Source organism: Miniopterus natalensis, chromosome 9 (genome assembly GCF_054644295.1).
Source record: "Miniopterus natalensis isolate mMinNat1 chromosome 9, mMinNat1.hap1, whole genome shotgun sequence".
Taxonomy (NCBI): domain Eukaryota; kingdom Metazoa; phylum Chordata; class Mammalia; order Chiroptera; family Miniopteridae; genus Miniopterus; species Miniopterus natalensis.
In genome coordinates, this window is record NC_142089.1 from 23,584,282 (window position 1) to 23,609,426 (window position 25,145).

The following is a 25,145-nucleotide window of genomic DNA, read 5'->3' on the forward strand; positions in this document are numbered from 1 at the left end:
AGCCGCCCGCTCTGCGCAAACAGCGGACGCCTCTGCGTCCACCCAAACTCCACGGGACGCGTGTCCCGTCCCCGACCGTGGCCACAACTCCACACTCCACGCCCCGCTTTCCGCTACCGCGGGCGAGGCGTTCCGGCGGGGCCCTCGGGCCCGCACAGCCCCTGGCCGCCGTGCACGCCCCTCGCCCACGGCCGACCCACGCGGCCGGGTCCAGGCACCGAGTGGGCGGCCGGCGCCCCCGGGCCCGCCGCCGTCGCCGCGCGTCCCCTCCCTCCGCCCGCCCGCTCCCTCCCGATTTGGGAAGGCGGCCGCGGGGCGGGCGCGGGCGGGCGGGGGAGGGGCGGGGCGGGGAGGGTGACATGTGAGCAGCGCGCCTGGGCAGGTGGAAAGGCGAGCGGCATGGAGCGCGTAATAAGAGAGTTGGAGTCGGAAAGAGCTGCCCCAGTCGCCGGGGAAGCGGGCGGTCAGTGCGGGCTCCGGCGGCCCCCAGGCTCCGAGCGCCCGCCCCCGGCCCCGACGAGACCCCTGCCCGGACCCTAGCCCCCGCCGCCCGCGCCCTGCCCGGGCCGCCCCGCTGGCCTCGGGTCCGAGCCATGTGCCTCTGAGCGCCCCGCGCGCGCCTCCGCCCCGGACTGTCCCCCGGCCCCGGCCCCCCGTCAGGCGCCGCCCATGGCCGAGGCCCCCCCGCGCCGCCTCGGCCTGGTACCCCCGCCCGGGGACGCCCCCCGCGCCGAGCTGGTGGCTCTCACGGCGGTGCACAGCGAGCAGGGCGAGGCCGGCGGGGGCGGCTCCCCGCGCCGCCTGGGCCTCCTGGGCAGCCCCCTGCCTCCGGGGGCGCCCCTCCCGGGGCCGGGCTCCGGCTCGGGCTCCGCCTGCGGCCAACGCTCCTCGGCCTCTCAGAAGCGCTACCGCCGCCTGCAAAACTGGGTCTACAACGTGCTGGAGCGACCCCGCGGCTGGGCCTTCGTCTACCACGTCTTCATGTGAGTTTGGGCCCCGCGCCCCTTCCCAGGCCCCTCGCTCTCGCCCCGCGCCCAGCGGGAGCCTGGACTCCCCTAGGTCGGCCGCTGGACCCTGGCTCCGCCTCCTGCCCCCCACCCCCACTGCCGACCCTCATCTTCCCCCCACCCAGGCCTGAGCTCGGTGACTGATCCGCTATGCCTGATCCTGACCCCCAATCTCCAAGCCTTGACCCCTACTTCAGCTCGCTTCTGGCCTCTCCCACCGCAACTCCTTGTTTCCATCCTGACCTCCAACCCCTGCTCTTCTGTCCCAGGTGCTCCCCACATCCAGTTTCTTGTCCCCCATCCTCTCTGCAATCTGGAGCCACTACAGTGAGGCTCCCCCTTCTTCATTCTCACCTGTCTCCCTGTGTTCCAGACACAAAGGGAGGCACTTTGGCCCCCACACACTTTCTGTCCCCTTCTCCCCAGCTCCGTCACTGCATTGGACTCCCATCTGGGCTCCCCTTGGAGATGCCCCTCTTCAGGGAAGGTCTCCACCCCAGCCCAGGGCAGGCTCCCCATTGTAGGTGTTTGGGGGTCCCGGTGAGCCCCCCAAATCCTGACACTCATGTACGCTGACTTATGAGTCTTCACTCAGTCTCTCCTCCACCCTCAACTTCCCAGCAGCAGCAGCAGCAGGCTGCCCTGTCTGCCTGCCGGCCTGGCTGGCTAGACTGCCCAGGCTGCCCAGCTCACTGGCTGCTGCACCAGGCCTGGCTCTGGGCACCCTGAGGGGGAAAAAGAAAGAAGAGAGGGTTAGGTTTGGAAACACTGATGCTGTGCCTCCACCCCTCCCCCAGGCTCTAACAACTATCAAAAACACTGACCCCTCTTGGATGTAAAGAGTGAATTTTGGCAGCTCAGAGCTCAGTCTTGGGGGACGGCCTGGCCCAGCCGGGAACATGAGAGGCCCCACCGATATCAGTTGAAGGGCCAGGCCTGGCTCTGGGACTCTGGGAGGTGCCGGATAGAGACCTCTGGTTCCTGGAAAATATGCTGCTGTTAATCCCTTCTTGCTGCCCCCAAAGAGGACCCTTTGGTCTTGGGGTCTCCTGAGTGGTCCCCTTGACTGTCCACCTGACTGTCTGACAGTTCTTCTACCTGCCTGTTCCTCTGCCAGACTGAATTTCCACCTGTGTGCAAATTGGCCTGTCCATTCATCTCTTAACCTAATTGTCCAACAGCCCTTCTCCTTGTCTGTTTCTATCCCTCTGTTGACCTGTCCAGTTATCTGTATGCCTGTCTATCCATCTATCTGCCTGTCCACCTGTTTCACTCTTTTACTTGTCTGTTTCCATCATCTTTTGGTCTGTTTTCCTTCCTGTCCCTGCTTGCGTGCCACTGCGCCGTCCTAACTGGGCTCACAGAATTTCAAAGGTGGAGGGGAGAGAAATGCTGGCAAAGGAGCCCCCCATCTGCAGGGAGGGTAGAGGAAGCTTACCCTCAGCCAGTAAGCTCCTGGGGGGGCAGCCTTAACTTCTTGCAGAGACCCCAGCTAGGCTAGGCCAGGGGCAGAGAGTTAAGATTGCTGAGGACATGAAGTTAGACTTAGGGTCAAGGTCAACAGCTAGCAGTAGCCTGACCCCCAGTGCCCACTGGGAGGCCTAGGATGAATATTTTTGCTGCCAAGAAAGTTGTTGGAGTGATGGAGGTTCTGTGCTGGGGTGTAAGGGGTGGTGGGGTTGGGGGTGAGGGGCAGGGACTACTAATAAGAGTGGCTGCATCTTGGTGCCCTTGCCCACACTGCAGGCTGGGGTGCCCAAGGGAGGTGAGATACTCCACAGGGAGCAGCTGCGCCCTCCATGGGCTTGACTACTCTTGGGAGATGATATTTTTCAAGCCATGGCTGGGCCTGGAGAAGCCAATAGGGCACTGAGGTGGGGTCCTTAGACTCCAGGCCTGGTCTCTCAGCCCTCACAAGTGTCACTGAAGGTGAAGGAACCGCCTGGTGTCCCCTGGCCAGCCACTGTCTTCACCTCCTCTGGAAAGGCCTCTCCTTCCTCCTAGGAGCTAAATCCGCTGGTACCTTTGCCCCACATCCTGCCTTACTGGATGCCAGGAATGCCCTGGCCAGGGGCATGCTTATTCTGACCACTTGTCCCCAGGAGCTCAGAGCTGAGGCATCTCTTAGGAGCGCTGGGGGAGGAAATGCACTGTGATCTCAGGAAATGGTTCATCTGCCTTAGAGATCAAAGGAGCCTGACGGGTGAGGAGCCCTACCTCTTGCGTGCTGTGTGATCTTGGGTTGATCACTGGGCCTCTCTGAGCTTTAAAGCTCTAGGCCATCAAGGCAGGTAGAAACCCCAGCTTTGTGGCCTCCATCTTGGATGAGGCTTTGGGTGGGAAAGAGCTTGATGAGCTGTTCAGGAGCCTGTCGGAGTATGAGGGACGGGTGTTATTATTGGGCTGGGGTAGGGGCTGCACAGGAGGCCGGCCTCTCCTGTTCCTCAAGAGCTTCAGATGTGGGATTTCTCTGTCACTCATGGCAGGGGCTTGGGTGAGCCAGGAAGTGCTTCCTGCTGTTGGACTTTTAGCCCTACTGGGAGACTTTTGGTCAAATCCTTCCTGCTTCCCCCAATGACCCTCGGAGGCAGCCCAAGTAAGGGGAGTCCAGTGCACACAGTTAGCTGACCCCCTGCCCAGAGCCTCAGGCCCTGGTAGGAGGGGACCCAGCGGGAAAGCCTGCAAGAGAAGGGCTCAGGAAGGAGGGAATTGGGGTGAGCTGGGTCCATTCACCCCAGGAGACACCTCCCTCACACCTGCTGGCCAGGTCCCACCGGGCCCCACACAGAACCTGCAGCTTTTCTGGCACTGAGGTGTGGGAGCACGAGCCCTGATTCTACCTCTCTTGCCAGCAGCTGCGGCCTCTGGGAAGTGGGAACCGCTGACTCCTATCTTCTCTGTATTGAGATCTAGAATGAGGGATTGCTGGCGCCTCTCTGAGCTCTCCCTCCTCTCCTTAGGCCCTTGGTCCTGTCACCAAGCCCCTGCCTCTCCCTGATCCTGGTCCCTGATTTAAGCCCTCAACCCTTCACAGGCCCCTCTCTCTGAATTTTGAGAAATAGCACATTGTTGCCCATCATGCTGAGCCTGTGGAGGGGTGCTCACCTTGCTGCGCCCTGTCAAAGGCCACCCAGCTTCCCTTTGGAAGTCAGAAGGCTGAAAGGGGCTGGGACAGAGCAGTCTATGTCTCCCATCTTCCTCAAGCCCCTGTGAGAGACTGTTGCTCCCAGCCCCCAGCGGCCAGCAGCTTTTCTCTATGTGAAGGTTTACGCTCTGTAAACATCCTCCGTCAGCCTTGTCCCTGGGGTCAGAAGCTGTGGGAATGGGGAGGAGAGGAGGTGGCGACTGCTCCTGGGCCCTCAGACTCCTAACCCCGGCCCCCACCAAAGCTCCCCCTGACCATCTGTAGAAGAACATCACCTGGGTTGGAAATAATCCCAGCAAAGGGTGCCCGCATCCCTCAGGCATCCACCAGGTGGGTCCTCACATTTGACAGCCCCATTTTGCTTATGAGAAAACTGAGGCTCTGAGACCAAAGTCGCAGGGTAGATCAGTGGCAGATACAGGACCAGACCCAGAGACTCCCGACTCCCTGTCCAGCACCTGCCCCTGCTCCCTGTGGCCACCTGGGTTGGCTCTTGGAGTTTGAACTGCAATTTCTGATCGCGTGGGGAGCACCAGTGCTGTGCTGGGCACCGTGCTACGTGCTCTCTAAGAACCACTCTCACGTGCCCTTCAACAAGGGGTGAGAGGGGCGCCGTTACCCTCCTCATTTGCAGGTGAGGAAACTGAGGCTCAGGAGATGTCACCCAGTGAGCATGGAGGAGCAGCAGTCCAGAGCTGGGGCTGACTGGGTCTGCCTGCACCTCAGCTTCAGCAGCACCTCACCCCAGGCTCCTCAAGAGCAGCAGGCCTATGTCATTCGTCTCCTGTCCCCAGCACCCAGCACACAGGCAGCAGGAGGTGGACAGTGGCAGGATTTTGTGGAGCTGAGTGGAAACTGCCCAGCCTCACCCAGTGCAATCACACTTTTGCTGTGCACGGCTTTGCACACAGGCACAACCCTCCTACACACCTGTCTGTTTGTCTCATGCACATACTCACTGCAGCTTGGACACACATGTCTGTGAATGCCCCGAAGGCACAGGTGGCGTACATCCAGCAAAAAGAAATCTCACGCACAGCTGCTCCCACCTTTTTACTGACTTCACAGACACATCCCTGGGCCTGTGGCCCCAGCCTAGACCCCTAGGACAGAACAGAGCTGGCCCCATTCCGTGAGCATGTTATCTCCACCTGTCCACACTGCAGGGCTGCCCTTATGGGTCTGTGTGTTTGCGCATCCACCTTAGAGGGCAGCCTCAGACCGTGTGGGGCAGGGTGGCCTTTGCTCCTCCTGAAGGAGATCCCTCTGCCCTGCAGTGGACTGGTGGGTACACCAAGGCACAGAGAGGGGCAGGTGCTTGGCTAAGGCCACACCTGGGGGGGCAGCGGTAGAACTGGGCCAGGAACCCAGGCTTCTGCCTCCCAGATCAGGACTTTCGATTACATTTTCCCTCACCCCAGCCGATAGAGAAGACTGATGCTCTAAGAACTTGGCCTTGTGATGGGGAAAGTCTTGAAGTGTGACCCAAATGTTTCATGCTGCTGTTTTCCAGTTCCTGTCCTTTTGTTCGGTCTTTGTAAGAGAGGGTGAGTGGCCCTGGCTGGTGTGGCTAAGTGGTTAGAGCATCTGCCCCACCGAAGGGTCTCTGGTTTGATTTCCTATCAAGGGCATGTGCCTGGGTTGCAGATTTGATCCCTGGCCCCACTCGAGGCACATGTGGGAGGCAACCAGTTGACGTGTGTCTCTCTCACATCGATGTTGTTTTCTCTCTCTCCCTCTCTCTCCCCCCTCCCTTTCTTACACTCTCTCTAAAAATCAATGGGGGAAAATTTTTTAAAAAAGAATAGGCTAGTGGAGAGACCGTCCTGCCAGCCTTCTAGCCCTCTCCCTTCCTCTTCTGCTCCTTTGCTCTCCCCTTCCTGAGTTCTACTTTGGGGGTCACTGGAGCAGGTTAGACGTCTCTGTCAGTCACCCCACCCCAGCTCCATAGTACATTCATTCTTTGTATTGAGAAAGCCCTGCTGAATGTCTGACTTCAATCCCTGTCGCTGCAAAAGCCTCTGTTCTCAGAATGTTGGAGCCAGGAGTGTTTCAAGAGGTGATTATTCTTGGGCTGATGGCGGCACCTTGAGTGGGTGATTAATTGAAGGTTCTCTGAGCCAGTCAAGAGAGCTGAAACCGCCTGGGAGCAGGGAGAGAGGAAGACTCTGCAGGTCCCCAAGGCCCTGCCCCTGTCCCTGCCTCCAGAGGGAGGCCAGGCAGGGAACGTCCCAGGCTGGAAGTTTTCTCAGCCTCCTCCCTCGCCTGCGTCCAGGGTCTTTGGCCCTCTTGTGGGCTCAGGGCCCAGCAGGGAATGCTATGTGTCTGACCTGGGGGCAGCCCCTCATTTTGCCCCCTCATGTGGGAGCTGTGGGGCAGGCCGAAGGAAGAGGAGGGACTTGTCATTTCTCTGGAGACTATCCACGGGGTGGGGGTGGTTAATAGCGTGGGGTCTGCATCTGACAGATTTGGGTTCATTTCTGGTTATATCCTTAGCAGTTATGTGTCCTTGGGCAAGTTACTTAACCTCTCTGAGCTTCAGTTTTCTTATCTGAAAATGGGAATAATAATAGCTGCCTCGAGATTTTGTCACGCTAAATGAGTTAAAGCACCTGACGCCGAGCTGGGCACAAGTGTTCAGCGTCACCGTCATCACCATTGTTAGGATGCGGCTGTTATTGTAGTCGTGCCCTCCGGGAGCGGCCTGGCGGTGTCCTTGGCTGGGCGCGAGGAGGCGGGCATCGGCCGTGCTGGGGAAGCGTAGGGGCTGCGCGGGCCTCCCCGAGCATGGGGGGCATCTGGACGGGGCGCGCTGGGCCTCTTCCTCGCACCCTCCCGTGCAGCCCCCACAGCCGCCAGCTCAGGCCGCGCAGTTACTCCCCTCATCTCACACTCGAGGGAAGCGAGGCTGGTGAGTGGTCCTCACCCGCCTGCCAAGGTCACAGGGCCAGTGACTGGGGACACCAGGACTCCAGCCTGGGTTCTTAGGGCTTTGAGTCGTTCCTTCCTTCAGGTGACAAATGCAGTTAGAGCGCGTCCACTGTCCACTGCGGCCCAGGCCTGGGGAGGCAGAGGGAGGCCGGGGGCGCGGGCCCTGCGGGAGGGCGCTGGGCCGCACAGCGGGGGGGCTGCTGAGCCTGCGGCCCGCCGGCCTCTCCTGCCTTTCCTCCCAGGGACTCGCAGAGTCCGAGTGTGGGTGTGAGTGTCTGTCTGTGTACGGGAGGAGAATGTCACACCCAGGTGTGGGCCTCATTGTCAAACTGTGCAGCTGGCCTGGCCCCAGGGAGCTGGAAGTGGATCCATGGTGCTCAGGGACAGCCAGGGACCCCTGGGAAAAGAGGGCAACCCCCGACTCTGTCCTGAGCATATCATCCTGGGGAATGGGTGTGTGTGTGTGGGGGGTGGGGGTGGGCAGGGAATCCCAAAGGAGATTTAGAGATCTTAGTCCCAGCACTTACTTGAAAAGGTGCCCACCCCCCTCCACCCCAACCCCCAGCCTCACTATCCCCCTCTGTAAAGTGGGGCTAAACGGAAGTGCACACTCAGCGCTGCCTGGCACGGAGGGACTCTGGATGAATGGGAGGAGACACTGTTTCAGAGCCCTTTCTGTAGGGTTGGGGGTAGGGAGTTCTTTCAGCACCTTCTTCCTGGCTTTCTCAGAGGACAGGCAATACTTAGAAGGGCACCCAGAGGGCTGCCTGCCTCCCACCCCAGGCTCTGAGGGGCTAGGGAGAGGATGCAGATCAAACCTCTGGGACCCCCAGAAAACGCCCCTCCCAGGACTCCAGGCTTTCTGGGCAACTCTGTCCCTAGGGCAGGATCTGTGTGCCCTGGGGGTTGGCACCTGGGAGGTGAGGAAGGAGGGGCAGCCCCAGGCAGCAGACTAATTGGGCTGGGAATCCGTGGGCAGCGCCTGAGGGAGGAAAGGAGGCAAAGGGAGCAGGGAGCTCAGCGATTCCTTCTCTCTTCCCTCCCTCCTGGAGATTTGGGCAACAGTGGGTGGAGTGGGGTCAACCCCAATCCCTGCAGGAAAATCTGGGGCACTTTCTTCTGAGACTCCTTGGACATCTAGGCCAGGCTGATAAGATAGGGGGAAAGCTTGCTGGAAATAAAAGCACCATGGTTCCCACTGAAGCAAAAGGGTTGGAGGTCAGACAGCAGGAGGGACTGCCCAATAACCAGGACATAGAGTGAGATTCCCTGGGATACTCTTTCTCGTACTTGGGGACTCATGTTTAGCTGGACTGGATAAGATTTACTCTGATAATTGTCCCTATCAAGCAAGTGGCACCCCTCCCTTACAGTATGAAGGGTGGAGAGTAGACGGAGCCTGGAGGGGAAAGGATCAGATCAGGTACTTGGCTTTTGGGGGTGGGTGGGCACAGGCTGTCTCTCCTCCACCCTTCCTTCCCTGCCGCTCCTCCCTGGGAGCCTCAGCCCGTCCAGGTCATCGGCTTTGGGTTTATTTTTTGCTGGGCTCGGCTGTCCCCCGGGAGGGGAGGGGGTAGGGCGAAAGGAGGGAGAAAGAACAGCTTTGTCAGCACAATCCCCGGTGCCTCTGCTCCTGCCCTCCTTGGCCTGGCTGCCACCCTCTTCCGGAGGGACCAGTCCCTGGGCACAATCGGGACCCAGACCCCTGTGGGACCTCCTCCCTTCAGGCAGGACCAGCAGGTTGGGAATAGGCCCCTCTACCCTCAACCCTTTTCCATTCGTCCTGCTGCAGAGGCTCAGAGCCAGAAGGGCCTCAGAGCTGAAGCAGATCCATGGCTTCATTTCACAGATGGGGAAACTGAGGCCAGGAGAAAGGACCTGGTTGTCCAAGGACATGGGGCTTCTCCACCTCCCCTCCTCATGCTGGATGGAGTAGCTGAGAACCCAGGAAAGGGGCCTCCCACTTTCACCCTGATTATAGAGGGAAGAAGCAGCCTGATTTCATTCACTCATCCAGTTCTCCCTCCTCTGGGGATTGGTTGCAGTCTGCTCAGAGAGACAGAAGATGGGGGAGGAGAGTGTAGTCCATGGCCTGGCAGAGGGAAGGAGGCTCAGCCTGTGGATACCCTGAAGGCCTAGGGAGGGTGTCAGCCCCTCCCCCTATGCCCTTCACCCTCCTTTTTTGTTAAAAAAATAAATTAGCTTTTTTACAGATAGGTGAATTAGGATTCAGGGCTAACACAGCTAATAATTGTATAGATGGGAGTCAAACCCAGGATGTGGCTCCCTGGGCTTCCCATTCTCAAACACGCCCTTCCCTTGACTCTGGTCAACTTGCCTCTTTGGCTCTTGCCATTCAGTCCTGTCAGCAACTCTGCCTGCCCTTTCTGCCCCTTGAATGTTGGGGCTCCTCAGGGCTCTGTCCTGGGTCCTCCTCTCTGCAGTTTCCATGGAGAGAGGAGTTCCCATATACTCCTGTGACGTCAGGGTCGCCTCTGTGATGACAGCCTCCCCCTCTGCAGTTTCCTCCCTGAGCTTTCTGTGTAGCTGCCGGTGGGATACCTAACGTCCTTACCCCCTTCCTCAAACTCAGCATCTCTCTCCAAACCTACCCGCCTCCCCCCCCACAGTGACTCCTCCACTCCCAGTGCCCAAGTCCCCCACCCCTCCCTCAAGTATCCTTTGCTCTTTACCTAAGAAACAACTTGTGGTGTCCCCACATGAGCTGTTTAATGCTCTAGGTACTTTTCCTTCCGCCTTAAACTCCTGCCCTTCCCACCCACCCCATCATCTAGCAAACTCCTATCCATCCTTCAAATCCCAGTTTGAGCATCACCTCTTCATGGAACCACTCCCTGCCCACCTCCACTCTAGGCTGGATTGGGGGCCCCTTGGAGTCCCCAGAACTCTACTCAACCACCCCTGTGTGTTCTTCTGCACCCTCCCACATCAGATGATGAGGTCTGGGTGGTGGGGGTTGAGCACAGTGCTTGGCACACGGCTGGTAATTAGTGACTGTTTGCTGAGCCAGGAAAAGAAGGTGGCATTGAGGCTGGGTTGTAAGGATGAGAAGGGTTTTGCTAACTAGAGAGAAATCGGAGAAAGGACCCCTCTGTCTCCTTGTGCAGCTCTCGTTTTTTTTTTGTACCGAGTGCACTTGAGAGGGAGGAAGCAGCTAGAAGGAAGTCTTTGAGGTGGAACTCTCTTCCCCTACCCTCTTCCTTCGCCTCAAGATCTGCAGTCAGAGCAGGGAAGCAGAGCTTGACTGATCTCTTCCCTTGAGCTCATGATCTGCAAACACTAGGCCATTAGTTCTTCCCACTACCGCCACTTGGCAGGCACTGTTATTGTTCCCATTTTGCAGATGGGAAACTGAGGCTCAGAGGGGAAATAAAGTGTGCCAAATGACACAGCTTGTCCATGGTGGAGTTGGGAATTGAGCCCATGTCCGTTTGATTCCCAAGCCCAAGCTCCAAGTGGTTCTCAGAGTCGTCAGCAGACCCCGGCAGTTTTCAGTGGCCTAAGGCGAAACTGAGGGAAGTAAGGACAACAGGAAGATTCTTCTGTAAAGCTAAATTTATTTCACTTAAAGTTCTGTCTTTTAGTCTGAGATTATGTCCTTTCCCTTATGAAATGATGGGGCTGGGAATTTTTTAAAATGTCCTTACTTGGCAAAATAAAAAGTTGACAACCTTACCCAGTCCCCAAAGTGTTTTGAAAATTTTACCGATGCATGAAATCCCTGCGTTTGGGTGCCTTCCTGCCTCCTCCCTCCTCCCTCCTGAGCGCTGGGGCCAGAGTGGGAGGAGTCTGGGTGGGAATGGAAGCGTTAAAGGGATGGAGCCCTCAGTCTCCACTGTCTACTCCTGAGCCTTGGGGCATGCCTACCCTGGAGGGCACTGAGGGCCAGCCTAGGCGGGACTCTTGCCAAGATTGGGGGTGGGGGTAGGGGGCGGTAGGGTCAGCCAGAATCAGTCTCACCTCTCAGTTAAAGGAGCACTGGACTAGGAGTGAGAAGGCTGGAGTGTGGTTCCCGCCTCTGCTTCCTAAAAGCTGTGTGGCCCCAGGCAAGTGACTAGACCTCTCTGAGGCTCCAGCTTCAGTCTATGTAGAAAATTATCATCTCTACCCGCCCACCTCACAGGGCTGCCTCCCACATCAAGTGCTTCCTAAACTACAAAGTGCTGTGAAGAGCAGAGGGTTTATTGTGCTTTTATTGTTATCTTCCTCTTCTCTTGGGTCTGGGCCCCTCATCTCACCCTGGCCTGCACTAGTTTGAGCCTCGAGGAAAGGACTTTGCAGGCATGGGTGGGGGTATATAGGCCCTGTAAGAAGAGCACATCGACCAGAATGGCAATGCCCTCCCCCAGGAGTCTCAGACAGGCTGGAGGCCCCGGGACCTCGACAACAACAGTGCCCTTGCCAGGAGCCAGGCTCTGTGTTCTAACTGCGTTCTCGCAGAGTAATAAGATTCATGGTCTAATCTATACCAGGTATTGTGCCAAATGTTCTCTGCACGCTACTTCATTTAATCCTTGCAAGAGTCCTAGGAGGGAGGCACTGTGTAGAAGGGGACACTGGAGCTTAGAGGCTCAGCCTGTGCACTGCCACACAGCCAGTAAGTGCTGAATACTCAGCAGGATGGGAATTTAAGCTTGAGTGTGCAAGGATTCCGTGGTGTGAGGGCCTGAGTGTGCAAGGATTCCATGGTGCGAGGGTCTGGGTATGCAAGGAGTCTGTGGTGTAAAAGGGCCTGAGTGTGCAAGGAGTATGTGATGTAAGAGGGCATGAGTGTGCAAGGAGTATGTGATGTGAGAGGACCTGAGTGTGCAAGGAGTCTGTGGTGCAAGGGCCTGAGTGTGTGAGGAGTCTGTGGTGTGAGGGGGCCTGAGTGTGCAAGGAGTCTGTGGTGCAAGGGCCTGAGTGTGCGAGGAGTCTGTGGTGTGAGGGGGCCTGAGTGTGCAAGGAGTCTGTGGTGTGAGAGGGACTGAGTGTGTGAGGAGTCTGCAGTGTGAGAAGGTGGGAGCAGGTTTGCCAGGCTGCGGTGGGTGAGGGCACTCAGTGTGTGTGGAGGATGTGGGTGGGGTGGGAAGGCAAGAGACACCTTCCTGCTGGGTGGCTTCCAGCAGTCACCTCCCCCTCTCCCTCCCTGAGTCTCAGACTCCCCCTCCTGCCTCGACTCTCAATAATAACAAAGATAATAATAGCGAACGCTTATTAAGCCCTTACAGAGTGCCAGACACTGCTCTGAAAACTTGCCATGCCTTCTCTCACTTTTTCCTCTCATCAACCCCATGAGGTGGGTTCTATTGTTATGCCCATTTTTCAGACTGGGAGGCTGAGGCACAGAGAGGTTGAGGAACTTGTCTGAGTTTAGATAGTGGGGCCAGGATTTAGATTCCAGAAGCCCAGCTCTAGGGGCTGTGATCTTACCTGCCCTACTACACCTAACTTGCCCTGATGGGCCTGCCTGCTGCGGGGCTGATATGAGGACCAGTTGAGGCTTAAAGTTCGAGGTCCAGTTTTATACTGGGGACTCATTTTTCCCTGCTTGCTCTGTCTCATTTGGGAAGCCTTCACTGACAGTTCCTCCAGGCCATGTCCTATCCCAAGTGCTGGGGACGGAGCAGTGAATCAGACCCTCCCCTGTTCCCTGGTGGAGATGGCCAGGAAACTGGCAGTTGTCTGGGTACCATGGAATCCTCTGGGAGCCCAGCACAGAGGGGCCAAACCCAGCTCCAAAATGGGCATGGCCAGGAAGGTTTCCCCAAGAAAGAGGTTTAAATTGAGACCTGAATGATAAGAAAGAGTAAGAGTCAACATGGCAAAAAGGAGCAGGGAACAGCATTCCAGGAAGATGGACCAGCATGGGCAAGCCCAGAGGTGAGGCTGAACATGGCATTTGCAATGAATTGCAAGAGGTCAGGAGATTGGGAGTCTAGAGGGGGCAAGAGGGTATGCAGAGAAGAGGCTGAGACATGAGCAAGACCGGGCTGAGAATGCCAGGCTGAAGAGCAGTGACCTCCTGGAAGAGACTGAGTTCAGGAAAAGGAACTGAAGAGGGAGTGCCATGGGCATATTAGCGTTTTAGAAACAGCTCTCTGGGTTTGGCAAGGAGGGTGGTAGGGGAGGGGAGTCTGGCAGGGAGCTCTGGGAATGCCATCCACTTGGCCTCTTCTTCCCTCTGCCTTCCCCTCCTGGCCCAGCCCTCTGAGTGGCTCCTCTGGAGCTGCCCACTAACCCTGCCAAGGCCTGGCTGGACCTGGCCTCGGACTTTGCCTATAGGGAAAGCACAGCTGCTTATGCAAAGCCTAGCCTGGGGGAAGTGTGTGTGGCTGAGCTGAGGGAGGCCGTGAAAGCAGAGGGGGTGGGTGCAGGCCTGGGGCCTGCCTGCAAAGGGACTCTAGGGATATGGGTTAGGGGTCTCTGGGGGTCCTCAGAATAGTGGCCTTAGAACTGCCCCATGAGAACACCCAGGGATTTGGCCCAGCTAATGGTGGGGTGCCCTGGAGAAAGGGACAGAGCCCAGGTGGCTCAGCCTGCTTCAGCTCCTCTCCCTCCCTTTCTCACAGCTCAATATGGTATAGAAATCACTGCTCTCACCCAACCCCTTCACTCTACTGATGGGGAAATTGAGACCCAAAACAGCGCATGGACTAAGGTCAGTAACAGGGTGCAGACTGGAACCTAGGCTTAGCCCAAGAATCTCAGTTGTACCCAACAACAGTAAACAACAGTAAAAACCTTTCCACAGAGCTGACAGCTCTGGTCCCCTCTGGGTGGTTTTAGGCAGTCTCTTCACAACTCTGAGCATCAGCCTCTGGGTCCAAAATGCTACCTCTTACTGGGAAGGAAGGATGTCCCTTCTCCCACCTGATGGTTCACAAAGTACTTTAAGGCATGCCTGGCCCTGAATGGGGCTTAATTAATGTTTGCTCAGTGAATTCCACTGAAGTCTCATAACTACCCTGGAGGAAGATATTATGATACTATTTTACATTGAGGATCAGAAAGGAGAAGTGACTTGCCCAAGGTCATTCAGCTGAGAAGTGGCTGATATGGGGCTGGAGCCCAAGTGTCCATGCACCTGTCTAGGACCCTTGACAAGCACAGCCCCAATTTTGAGCCTCTCCTCTCACTGAAAATCAGCTGATGGCCCAAGCAAGATCCATCAGTGGGCTGGACAGAGTATGGTTTGTGTGTGCGCATGTGTCTGAGTGACCTGGCCTGCAGGCTGGAACTTAGTTCACATCAACCCCTGGGCCTCAGTGCCTCGGCCAGGCTGTAGCTGCTGCCCCATGGGGAAGGGAATCTTTCCACTTGCCCTCCTGCATCGAGGGTTTTTTCTCTTGGCTTGGCTGCCTGGGGAGAGGAGCTGGCGGTGGAGTAACCAAGGATGGGGTCTGGCCATCTAATGCCCTGCACATGATGGGCATGGGGTGTGCACCAGGCTGGGAGAGGGATTTGCACTCTCCTAATCCAGGGGCTGTGGCCCTCCTCTGTCTTGGCTAGGGCCGTGGGAGAGGTTTGTCCCTGCCCCCATGCCCAGCAGCCCCGGCTCAGATCCCTGGCACACACCCAGCTCCTCTACTTGGGGCTTCTGCCCTGCTCACGCTCCTCACCCTCCCACGACTTGAGTGGAATTGGGACTTATGGGGGCAATACTGGGCCATTTGGATCTGGTGAAATGCAAGGCTATGCAGCATTTGAGCTGAAAAATGAGGCCAAAGTCAGGGAGGTTTAGAGCCCTTGCTGGAACAGAGTTAGGGGGAAGACCTGATAGGGGTGCAGAACTCAAGTGTTTGGGGCTAATTCTGGGCCACCCCATCCGGGAGAAATTTGGCTACAAGTCAGGGAGGCAAATGTGTGGGCCATGCCCCCCTTCACTGGGCAGTAAACACACAGCCGTAGCCCAGGAGACAGCCCAAACATCCCGGCCCCCCACGGTTATTTATACCAGGACTCCCTCTGCTTCTGGGCCTGGTCTGGGCCTCTCAGTCCACTCCTGAGCTGGGTGTCCTGAGCTGAGGGTACGGCCCCCTGTCAAGGCTGGAGATCCCAGCAGCAGGCCTGCTCTGGAATGGGCACTCACTACCTCCCAATGGCCTGTCTGTTGGAGGCACTGGGTCCTAGGATCAGAAATGTGTTCATGGAGGCCGAGGCCTGGGCAGGAGGCAGGAGGCAGGAGGCAGGAGGCAGGAGGTAGGAGGCAGGAGGCAGGAGGCAGGAGGCAGGAGGCAGGAGGCAGGAGGCAGGAAGCAGGAGTCTGAGGCTTGAGCCCTGTACTTGCTGTCATCTGCTACATGACTGTGGCCCCTGACACCCTGTAACCTCAGCTTCCCCTGTGTTCAGTAGGAGGGAAGGATCTAGATGAGTGCTTTGCAAACTGTTTTAAGCAGTAGATCTGGTTGTTCAAATGAAACATGACACAGGAGCACAGTATATAAAACAGACCACAGTGCCCTGACTGGTGTTTTCAGTAGTTAGAGTGTCAGCCCACGCATCAAAGGGTTGCAGGTTTGACTCCTGGTCAAGGGCAGGTACCTGGGTTGCAGGTTCGATCTCAGTCCCGGTCGGGATGCATGCAGGAGGCAACTAATTGATGTGTCTCTCTCACATCAATGTTTCTCTTTCTCTCTGTCTCTCTTTCTCTCTCTCCCCCTCCTTCCCTTCCACTCTCTCTAAAAATCAATGGAAAAAATATCCTTGGTGAGAATTAACAAAAACACAAACACAGACAGAAACAGATCAAGGCAGGGCCGCTCTGGGTGGAGTCCAGGGTGGAGGCCCAGAACTCTGCCCACTCAGCTTATATGGCCCTGTGTACCACCAACCTGGAGCCTGTACGTGGCCATCCTTATTCTAGAACACATTCCAGGTAACCCTGGAGTTCTCTGGCCAAATTCCCATGCCTGTTTCCAGGGCCTGCACAGGCCTCTTTCCTGATTCATCACCCCAAGGGTCGCTGTCGTGAGCAAGCACTCGTAAGCTCAAAGGCAGCTGTTTGCAGCCAGTGTAGATACAGTTTGGAAGAGCAGGCTGGGGCAGCCACAGGAGTGTCCCTAAGGGCCCTCCTGGTGAGGATGAACCCAGTGTGGGAACAGCAGAGGGCACGTCATGGGCTTGGGAGGGTAGCAGGGGCTGACCATCCCTTCCCGACCAGATTCCAGCATGGGACTCCAAGGAATCCAAGGTTTTAAATTCAAACTTGGCCTTTTAGATCCTACGAAGGTATATGTGTCAGGAAGGACAGAACATATTTTATTTAACAGCTCGTTAGCTTGATTTAAACTTTTGAATATTTAGACTTACAGTATATGGGTCTCCATTTGTGTCCTTTCCCAGCTCTGTCAGTGTTTCGGGTGGGCTTGCATCAGCCCTCCTTCCACTCACCCACCTCTGCAGCAACCCCAAGCATGACACCCTTTCCCAGAACTCTCAGGGTTCACAGAACAGTGGGAGAACCCCAACTCACTGATGCTCAAGGCCCTAGCGACCTGGGTCTTCCTGTTCCCTCCCAGATACTATCTGAGCATCTACTGGGCCAGCTTGGGGGATGTGGGGGAGTCAGGATTGGCTTTGCCCATGGTGGGTGGATCCTAATGAGATGGTGGTGGGTGGTGGACAGAATTAGAAACAGCCTCAGCATAAGGAGGGCCTGGGATGCCCAGAGAGGGCCAGGAACCTCGAGGAAGCTGGGAGAGATTGGGGGTGGGGGGTAGCCCAAGGAGAGGAGAGAGCACAAAAGTCACCAAGGTGGAAATGTACAAGGTTTGGAGAGGTACAGTGTGGCTGATGCTTAGTGTGGGTACAGCCTCATGCTCTGAGCTGAGGAGCTTGGCCTTTAGACTGTAAACATAAGGAGCCCTTGTCAGATTGTGAAGAGGGGAGGGGCACTCAGACTGGGGTGGGGATGGGGTGGATCTGGAATCTGGTGGTCAATAAAGAGGTGGCTGGAGGAAGGGGGAATGGAATGAGTCCTTGGCTGGATGGGAGTGGGAAGTAAGGTTCTAGGAAGGAAGAGGTGATCTCAGCTCTGCCTTCTAGAGCCTCTTCTATCTCTCCCTCCTGTACTCTGCCTTGGTCTTGGTCTCCTTCTCCCACCATCCACTGCCTGGGTCTCTAGGCTGGGAGAGGGGCACATCGCCCCGACAAGGCAGTCCATTTCACATAGGTGGTGGAGTGGGAGACCACAGCCGTATAAAAGGGGCCTGCTCATTCACTTATTCATTCATTCACTCGACAAATCTTTACTGGGAACCTACAGTGCACCAAGTCCTATTCCAGGCGTGGGAGAGATACTGGTGAATGCATTCAAGGGACTTACATTATGGGGGACCCCAGCTGGGGGGCGTCCACCCTCTGGCTTTCTGGTCCATGCACGCCCCTGGATGCTTGAGGGTGGGGACTCTCCGTTACTCACTCATTTGTTCCAGCTGCCTTGGTATTAGCACCCATCTCTCAGGGTACTGGGGGGCAGTGGTCCAAGGCCCAGGGCCCCAACCCCAGGGACCACCTGTCTCCATAAGAAGAGGTCTGGGGGTCAGGCCCTGGGCTCAGGCTCCAATTCTTTTTCACTTAAACATGACTTGGAGCCTCTTACAAGGACCTTCCCAGCCTCAGTTTCTTTGTCCACCAAGTGGAGCTTTGGGAAGGCCCTAAGGAAGCAAGGGGAGGGGAAGACCAGTCAGCTCCAGTATTGCCGCTTGGTGGGCAGCTCCTCTGACTGCGTGGAGGTGCCGGGGGCACAGCATCGTCATCATTACCAGCATAAGGCAATGTCCACTGTGGGTCAGCCTCATACATCTCGTTTAATTTATTCCTCACGAGCAGCTCCGAATGGCCCATTACCTTCCCTCCCTGTTTTCCAGTTGAGGGATTGAGTCTCACTAAGGTAAAATGACTGGCTTGTGGTGAAATGACTGGCTCAGGGAGGTGAGATGACACGCGAACCTACCCCAGTCTGGGAGCCCTTAAGGACGGTGCTAGGAGGGTGCTGCCTGGCACCTGCCCCTCCTGGGCACTCAGCCTCGAGAGTGGTAACCCAGCCTTAGTGCCTCCCGGACCCCCCTTGGGGGCTGGCACCACCCTGAGCCTGGGCACTGGGTCCTGCGACATTGGCCAGGGCAGTACCAGGGGCCGGATCAGGCCAGGACCCGACTTGGAGCATTGGCGCCCCCGGGTCCCGGGGCACTCGGTCCCCGCACCCAGCGTTGGTGGGTGGGTGGGTGAGCCCCGGGCAGTGAGGGTGTCGCGCCCCCTTCGCCGCCCCCGTCCTTGGGGACGCGGCGGCACCTTCACACTTTCCGCTTGGCCCGCTGCTCGCCTTTCAGGCCGCCGCGTTTTCAATTGTTAATTTGGAAACGGAAAAAGAAGCCGGCGGGCTGGGGGAGGCCGCGGGAGGTAACCCGAGCCGCAGCGCCGCCGCCCCGCCCGCGCGCGGTGCCCGGTGTCGCCGACTCCCCGCCCGGCCCAGGCCCGGGGCCCCGCCCAGCGCCGTGCCCCACCCCCGCCCTGCCCCTCCCCTGCCAGGGTGCCCCTCCCTGCGCCGAAACTGTGGGCGAGCCCGGCGGATCCCCGGGCGCGGACCCGGGGCGCAGGCCGGAGAGGAAGGGGCCCCCGCGGGGGAGGAGTCCCCCAGGAGCCCTCCTCGCCAGGAACCCCTCCCCCTCCCGAGGAGCCCGCCTGGTGTAACCTCCTCTGTGTCCCTAAGTGAACCCAAGCCTTTCCCCAACCCCTCGGCCCGGAGTTTTTCCGGGCCAGAACCCTGCCTTCAGACTGCCGCACCAGGGATCATTGGCACCATAGACAAACAGAGAAACTGAGTCCCAGAGAAGGACAGTTCACTTGCTCAAGGTCACGCAGTCAAGGCTGAATTCTTGAGCCGGGCAGGGGTCAGGGTCAGAGCTGAATTCAAGCCAGCTCTTTTGGCCCTGAAACATGTAGGGTCTGCCTTCCTCAGAAGAGGTGGAGGGGCTCGGGACCAGAGGTGCAGTCTGTCCCCTTTCCCTGACCTCCAGCACCCTTTCTGTGGTTAATGAGCTATTGGAAGTTCTGCTTTGGTCTGCCCTGACTTCTCCTTCCTATCATTTATATATCAATTATAGGGGAGTTTTGGAGATACAAGAAGGTCTCTCTAGACTTTCCATGCTCACAAGGAGCACCATGCAGATGAACCTTAAAAGACCCCCCACCCCTCTGGAGGCTCTAGAAATCCCTTGGACTGGCAGCTTCAGGAGCTGCCCAGGGCCTCACTTCCCATTTGGGAAGCTGAAATCATCAGTCCCAGAGGGATCATCGAAAAACAGGGCCCTTCTTACTCAACCCCTTCCTTGCGCTGAGGAGTAAACTGAGACTCCGTGATAGTTTCCCAGCTCTTCAGCTGAGTGGTGACAGTCAGGCTAGACAGCCCATTGACCCAGAGTTCTAGCTCTGCCCACACCCCTGTTCCTCCCCTTCTGCTGCTGCCAACTCTGACACCCCTCCCAGAGTCACCAAGCAGGCTGCTGCTTTCAGAGGACTCTGAATCAGCTGGAATCTCAGGCTGGGCAGCCTCTCCCCTTAAAGGCCCAAGAAACAGAGAGGGTCTACCGATGTGCTTCCAGCTTCCAGCCTCAGAGCCTCATAACACCCTTCCACCCTGGCTGTGGAACAGTCCCAGAGAAGTTGCCCTTCTGGCCCAACGTCACACAGCAAGCCTTTCCCAGCTGAAAGGGTCCATTGGAGTCAGTCTTGCGGGATTCAGTCTGGCTGGTCCTGGACTTGGGGTTCCAACGAGAAACAAGGCTCTCAGGGCAGTTCTAACCAACTGCCCCAGGTGCGGCCTGTGAATTTGCATTCTGCTTTGCTTATTAGTAGCAAAGGCATTGAAACACCCCTCTCCCACATGTCCCCTAAACCTCCCACTGGGTGGGATCCGCAATGACTGAGCCTGCAGGACTCTCAGGCTGAGCTCAGTCTTAGGGCCTGCACCCCCCAAGGGCCCAGCCCTCCCCGCAGATCCTGTTCCACCGTGTCAGCTCTTGGTGTCCCCTATGCTCCTGGAGTGCTGAGAACCAAGTGGTGGGGACTAAGCTCTTTCCCTGTTTTGGACTCTTCCCTCTCTCCTCCCTCCCCGCTTTGCACAGGTTCTGCTGATTCAGAGGACAGAAGGCTCCTTAGAGGTGACCCTGACCCCCGCCAGGCTCAAGTAGCTGGAGGCCTGGGCAAGCCTTGAACCCAGTGCCACCCTCTCACATACAGCAGGAAGGGCAGCAGGGTGAGGGGATTTTTGAGGTGGGGGTGAGGGGCAGGTGCCTAGGTCCTTCTATAGAAAGAGGAAAAAATCTAAAGAAATTACCATAGGAGTTGGGAAATCTGGGCTCCAGGCCCAGCTCTGCCCCTGATCTACTGTATGATCACAGGTAGGTCATGTCCTTCTCTGGGACTTAGTTTCCCATCTATAAATGAGACGATTGATTGACTCTAAGGGATCTTTCAGTATCAAAATACAGTCACTATTTGATCAACTCTTGCCACCTCCACTTCCCCTATGTACAAGCCACCATCATCTCTTTCTTGAATTATACTATTAGCTTCCCAACTCACAGGGGACAAATGTCATTGCCCCTCCCCCACCCGTTTCCCCACACCACTCAACAGCCTGTGTGATCTTTTGCAAACAGATCATGTTTCCCCCTGCTCAAAACTCCCCATGTCACTTGGAGTAAAAGCCCAAATCCTCACACCAGCCAGTAGATTATCTGCTTCCCGCCCCCACCGCCTCCCTGCCCTCCAGCCTCCCGCTCTCCCCTTGCTTACTCGCTCCAGGACCACTTCTTTCTTAATAGTCCTGGCATACACCAGGCACCCTCTGGCTCAGGTCTCTTGCAATTGCTTGTCCCTCTTCTCCCAGATACCCATGTGGCCCAGGCCCTCCTTTCCTTCAGATCTCTGCTCCCATGTCACTTTCGCAAAGCTGTTTTCCCTGGCCACCCCCTATAAAGCAACCTCCCCTGACTCCCATTCCAATGTTCCTTATCCCCTCTCCCCACTTAACTTTTCTCCAGCATCATCTGACATTTTTGTCGATGTAAGAAATGCCCAACCTATAGAGAATTTTTATGAGTTTATTTATCCAAACTGATGACATATGCCAGGGAGCAAGATCGCAAATGCTCTGGGGAATAATAGTTTTGCAGCTTCTTTTATACATTAGAAGCAAAGGAGAAGACGTAAGGAAGGTGCATGAAGTCTGTTGGTGGTAAATAAAGGAGGCGGGAGAAAGCAAACGGGGAAATCTCTTGTGCCTTTGAGGAAAAGCAAATTACTCTGACATTTCAAAGGTATGTTTCCTAGATGCATAAGAACAACAGACAGAACTCACTTAAGATAAAGATTGACCTTTGCTAAGGAAACTACAGGCCCGGGACATGAACACCTGCTATGACCTGTGCAGTTAGACATTTGTCATCAGAACATCCTGTGTGGTTACTTTTGGTCACTGAGCTTGCCGGGCCTGTCATGTGGCCCCCTGAGCTTGTGAGGTTTATTGCATAGCCCCTTTTTTGTCCACATTTTGAACCTTTATTTGATTATTACCCACCTTCCCCCATGAGATGTAAGCTCCATGCCGGCAGGGATGGTGTCTGTCTTTGTGCCCAGACCGTGGTGAGCACTCGGCAAATACTTACAGGATGAGTGGGTGAGTGACTGAGTGAATGCTCTGTCCCCGGCTGTGGTTCCCGGAGTTGCTGCCGCCCCGGTTCCCTCATAACCCTGCCTGCTACAGGGAAGGAGATCTGGAGCCAGGGGCGGCCAGCAGGGCGATGCACACTGGGGAGGTGGGTGGTGCCCAGCACCATTCTGTTGGGCCCAAGGCATTCAAAGCAAAAAACGATGGGATCTCAACCAGCTCTCGGTCTATAGGAGGCAGGTGCTCAAACGGAGCTTTCCATGTGCTGAGAGAAATGCCATGTGGCGGTGAGCATAGAGATGGGGATGGGAGATTAAGGGGCCTGAGGTGGGGCTCCCACCTAACTCAGCTGGGCTGGACGAGGGGCCGCCTGAGCAAACGTGGGGAAAGAAAAAGGGCCCTGCTTGCTGATGTGGGGAACAGAGCTATGACAACAGAGTACCAAGTGCCAGGTTGGGCACCGAGTGGTGGAGAGTGAGGCGGTGGGGTGGGCAAGGGCCTTTCTTGCAATCATGCCAAGGAGCTTGGGCTTGAGCCTATAAGTCAGTGGATTTTGCCCTTTTAAAAAAAGCAGCAAAGCTTTGCTCAAATGAAATCATATGCCCAGCTCAGCACGTAAAACTGAGTCACCCAAATCCACATGGAGAACTGGGAGGAGGGTTTTCCTTGGCCATCTTGTTTAAATTTCTAAAACCCAGGCTGTCTGTATTCTACCCCTTAGTTCGCTCTTCCTTTGCTGACCTCCTGCTTGCGTTTCCCATGCTCCTTTTATTTGAGGAGTCAGCGCTGCCTGGCCAGCCCTGAGCAGATGGATGGCTCCTGCTCCCCTTTCTTCCCACCCTTGGCTCCTGTTGATGTGCTGCTCAGCCCACTTACCTGGTACACCAGGTAGTCTGGCTGGCAGGGAGGAGGGAAGCAGTGAGAACAAGCTGGAGGGGTTGGAGTGGCTCCAGGTGGGTGAGGACCCGGCTATGACTCATTAAATACCTGGTCCCGAAGACACTGCCCTCCCCACCTTAGTGGACCGAGATCCTTCATACTGGCAAGAAAAATTGGCACGTGGTGGTGGAGGATGCTTGCTGCAAGGAAAGGGAAGACTTCTGTAGCGTCATGGCAGGACGCACACCTGGGCTTCATGGAGTGGAGAAGGGGTGATGGATCCTGGAGCAGCAGTCTCTCCTCTCCACTCCTCTGCACCTCCACCAGCTTTCCTCTGTGGTTCTCAGTTCCATTTCTGAAAAAGACAATCCGATTGGCTGATTCCAACCGAGGGGGGACCTTTCTTGGGTCAGTCTCCAGTTCTAGATGAATCAGTGGCAGCCAGGAGAGGGGCATGGAGCCATGTGGTACCACATAGAGTTGGCCCTTTCAGGGCTGCAGTGGCTGTCAGGGCTGCCCCCAGGGCTCCCCTTGTCCTCGGGAATCCTGTGTCTGCCAAGGGGCCTGGCTGAGAGGATGCCAGCAGTGCTGAAATTGAGACTGTGCCCAGGGGTGGGTCAGCCCAGAGTAAGGGACGCCTGTATCTAACGGGGCCATCTAGAAGAATCAACTTTTTATAATTTTTCAGGCGAAAGAGGATGCCTTTTTCCAATTGGTCCTCCAAGAGGGGGCATTTTTTTTTTATAGTTTGTACTATGTGCTGGCGACTGCTGTCCCTCCAGGGACATCCTCAAGGAATCTGGAACTGAGCTGAGGGTCAGCCCTGTCCCCTCCACCCCACTGCTGGAGAGTCATAAGGCTGAAGGGACTCCATCCCTCATTGAGTTGTCCCTCACCTTCATGTTTTGGATAGGGAAACTGAGGCTCCATTGAGACCTCATCCCTGGCCCTAGGCCCCAGCGCCGGCCCCTGGCCCAGAGAAGCAGCGGCACGCAGCAGGCCTGGTGTGGGGCCCTGGGTCACATGCTTTTGCTCCCTTGGCCATATTTAGAATAGCTGGATCAGGGGAAACTTCTTGTCCCAGCCCCTGAGGATTCTTGGAAAGAGCTTTGCTCTGAGGCCTGGCTGACTGCCCCTCCCCTTTATCCCCCTGCAAGAGAAAGTAAGAGCTTGTTGTTCCCAGAGGAGCTTGGGGCCCTCCAGGCCCCACTGCATCCCATCAGAGAGTGCCTCTCAGGTCTAGCTGAAGTCCCTTCTGCAGTATCAGCTCAGGTGTGGGGTTTAGGCAGTCCTTTCTCACCAAGAGGTGGTGAGGTCATGGCCTCTGCCCTCTAGGAACCTTTGCTGAATGGGGACAGATTGGACCCATCTGCCCCCAGGAGGGAAGACAGCACCTTGCCTTTGGGGTCTTGGTCTGGGGGCTGAGGAAGGGGTCACATACTTCCAAGGCCAGATGAGGGAGACAGCTGGTGGACAATAGGTGGCAGACACTGGCAGGGCTGTCTGAAAAGAGGGACCCTGGAGAGAGGGAAGGAAGGAGGAAGCCCAGGGGGAGGGAAGAGGCAAGTCCTGGTCCTGCATTCACTTTAGGCTGTCTTGGGGGGGCGGGGGGGGGGAATGTCACCTCATCCCACACAGCCTGCTTCCTCAGGATCATCAAGGCTTAAAAACAAAAACAAAAATCCCCAAATCAAACAAAACCAAAAATGCACGTGTGGAGTACCTGTGATATTCTAGATCTTTCCTCCCACTTCACTGTTGGGATAATGGTCCTATGTTCCCAAGGGCCCCTCTCCAGGGCCTGGTCCATTCCTCCTCCCATCCTTGATGCAGGCTGTCTCAAACCTCAGACACCCCCACCCACCCTGCTCCCCACTGAGAAGTGGGCCTGATCTCCTCACAGAGGAAGTTGAACCCTCGAACCCTCGGGGGAGCTCTCTGGGCGTCCCTGTCCCCACCCTCCTCCACCACCTAGTCTCTTCCCCTTCCTGCCTGCCACCAGGGAAGATGGCTGGGTCCTTTTTGCTCAGCACTGGCCCTTCGCTTCCCTGCTGCCCTGGGGGCGTCATTGATCACTCTCTCGCTCTCCCGCATCTTCAGCTTCCCCCTCTCCTTCCACTCTGGTTCTCTCGTCTTAAAAAGAAATTCCCTGTGCTCTTTATCTTTCTCCAGCTACCGATCTCAGCTTTACTCTTTGCATCAAACTTCTTAAAATAGTTGTACCTGCACTCTCTGCCTCCACTTCCTCGCTGCCCCTCTCCCTCTCTCATTCCAGCTGGGCCTGCTCCGGTCCTTTCCTCCTCTGAGGCTGCCCTTGCCAAGGTACCCAGTGACCAACTTGTCACCAAGCCCAATGAACATTTTTCAGGGCTTATCTCACTTGACCTCTTGGCAGCATTTGACACTGCCGTCCACTCCCTCCTTCCTGAAACACTTTCTCCTCCCGGCCTGGCACCTCTCTTCTGGTTTCCCTCCCATCTTGCTGGCTGTTCCTTCCAGTCTGGGCGGA

At 56.6% G+C, this 25,145-nt stretch overlaps 1 protein-coding gene across 2 annotated transcripts in view; it reads left to right on the plus strand.

The window, feature by feature from the left end:
* Positions 1 to 669: 669 nt before the first annotated feature.
* The window catches only part of KCNQ4 (potassium voltage-gated channel subfamily Q member 4), a 52,349-nt gene continuing 27,873 nt past the window's right edge, over positions 670 to 25,145 (plus strand). For both annotated transcript variants that reach the window (XM_087820840.1, XM_087820841.1), the window contains exon 1: positions 670 to 983. In XM_087820840.1, coding sequence (XP_087676966.1) covers positions 670 to 983 — 314 coding nt within the window. The remainder of the gene's footprint in view (positions 984 to 25,145) is intronic.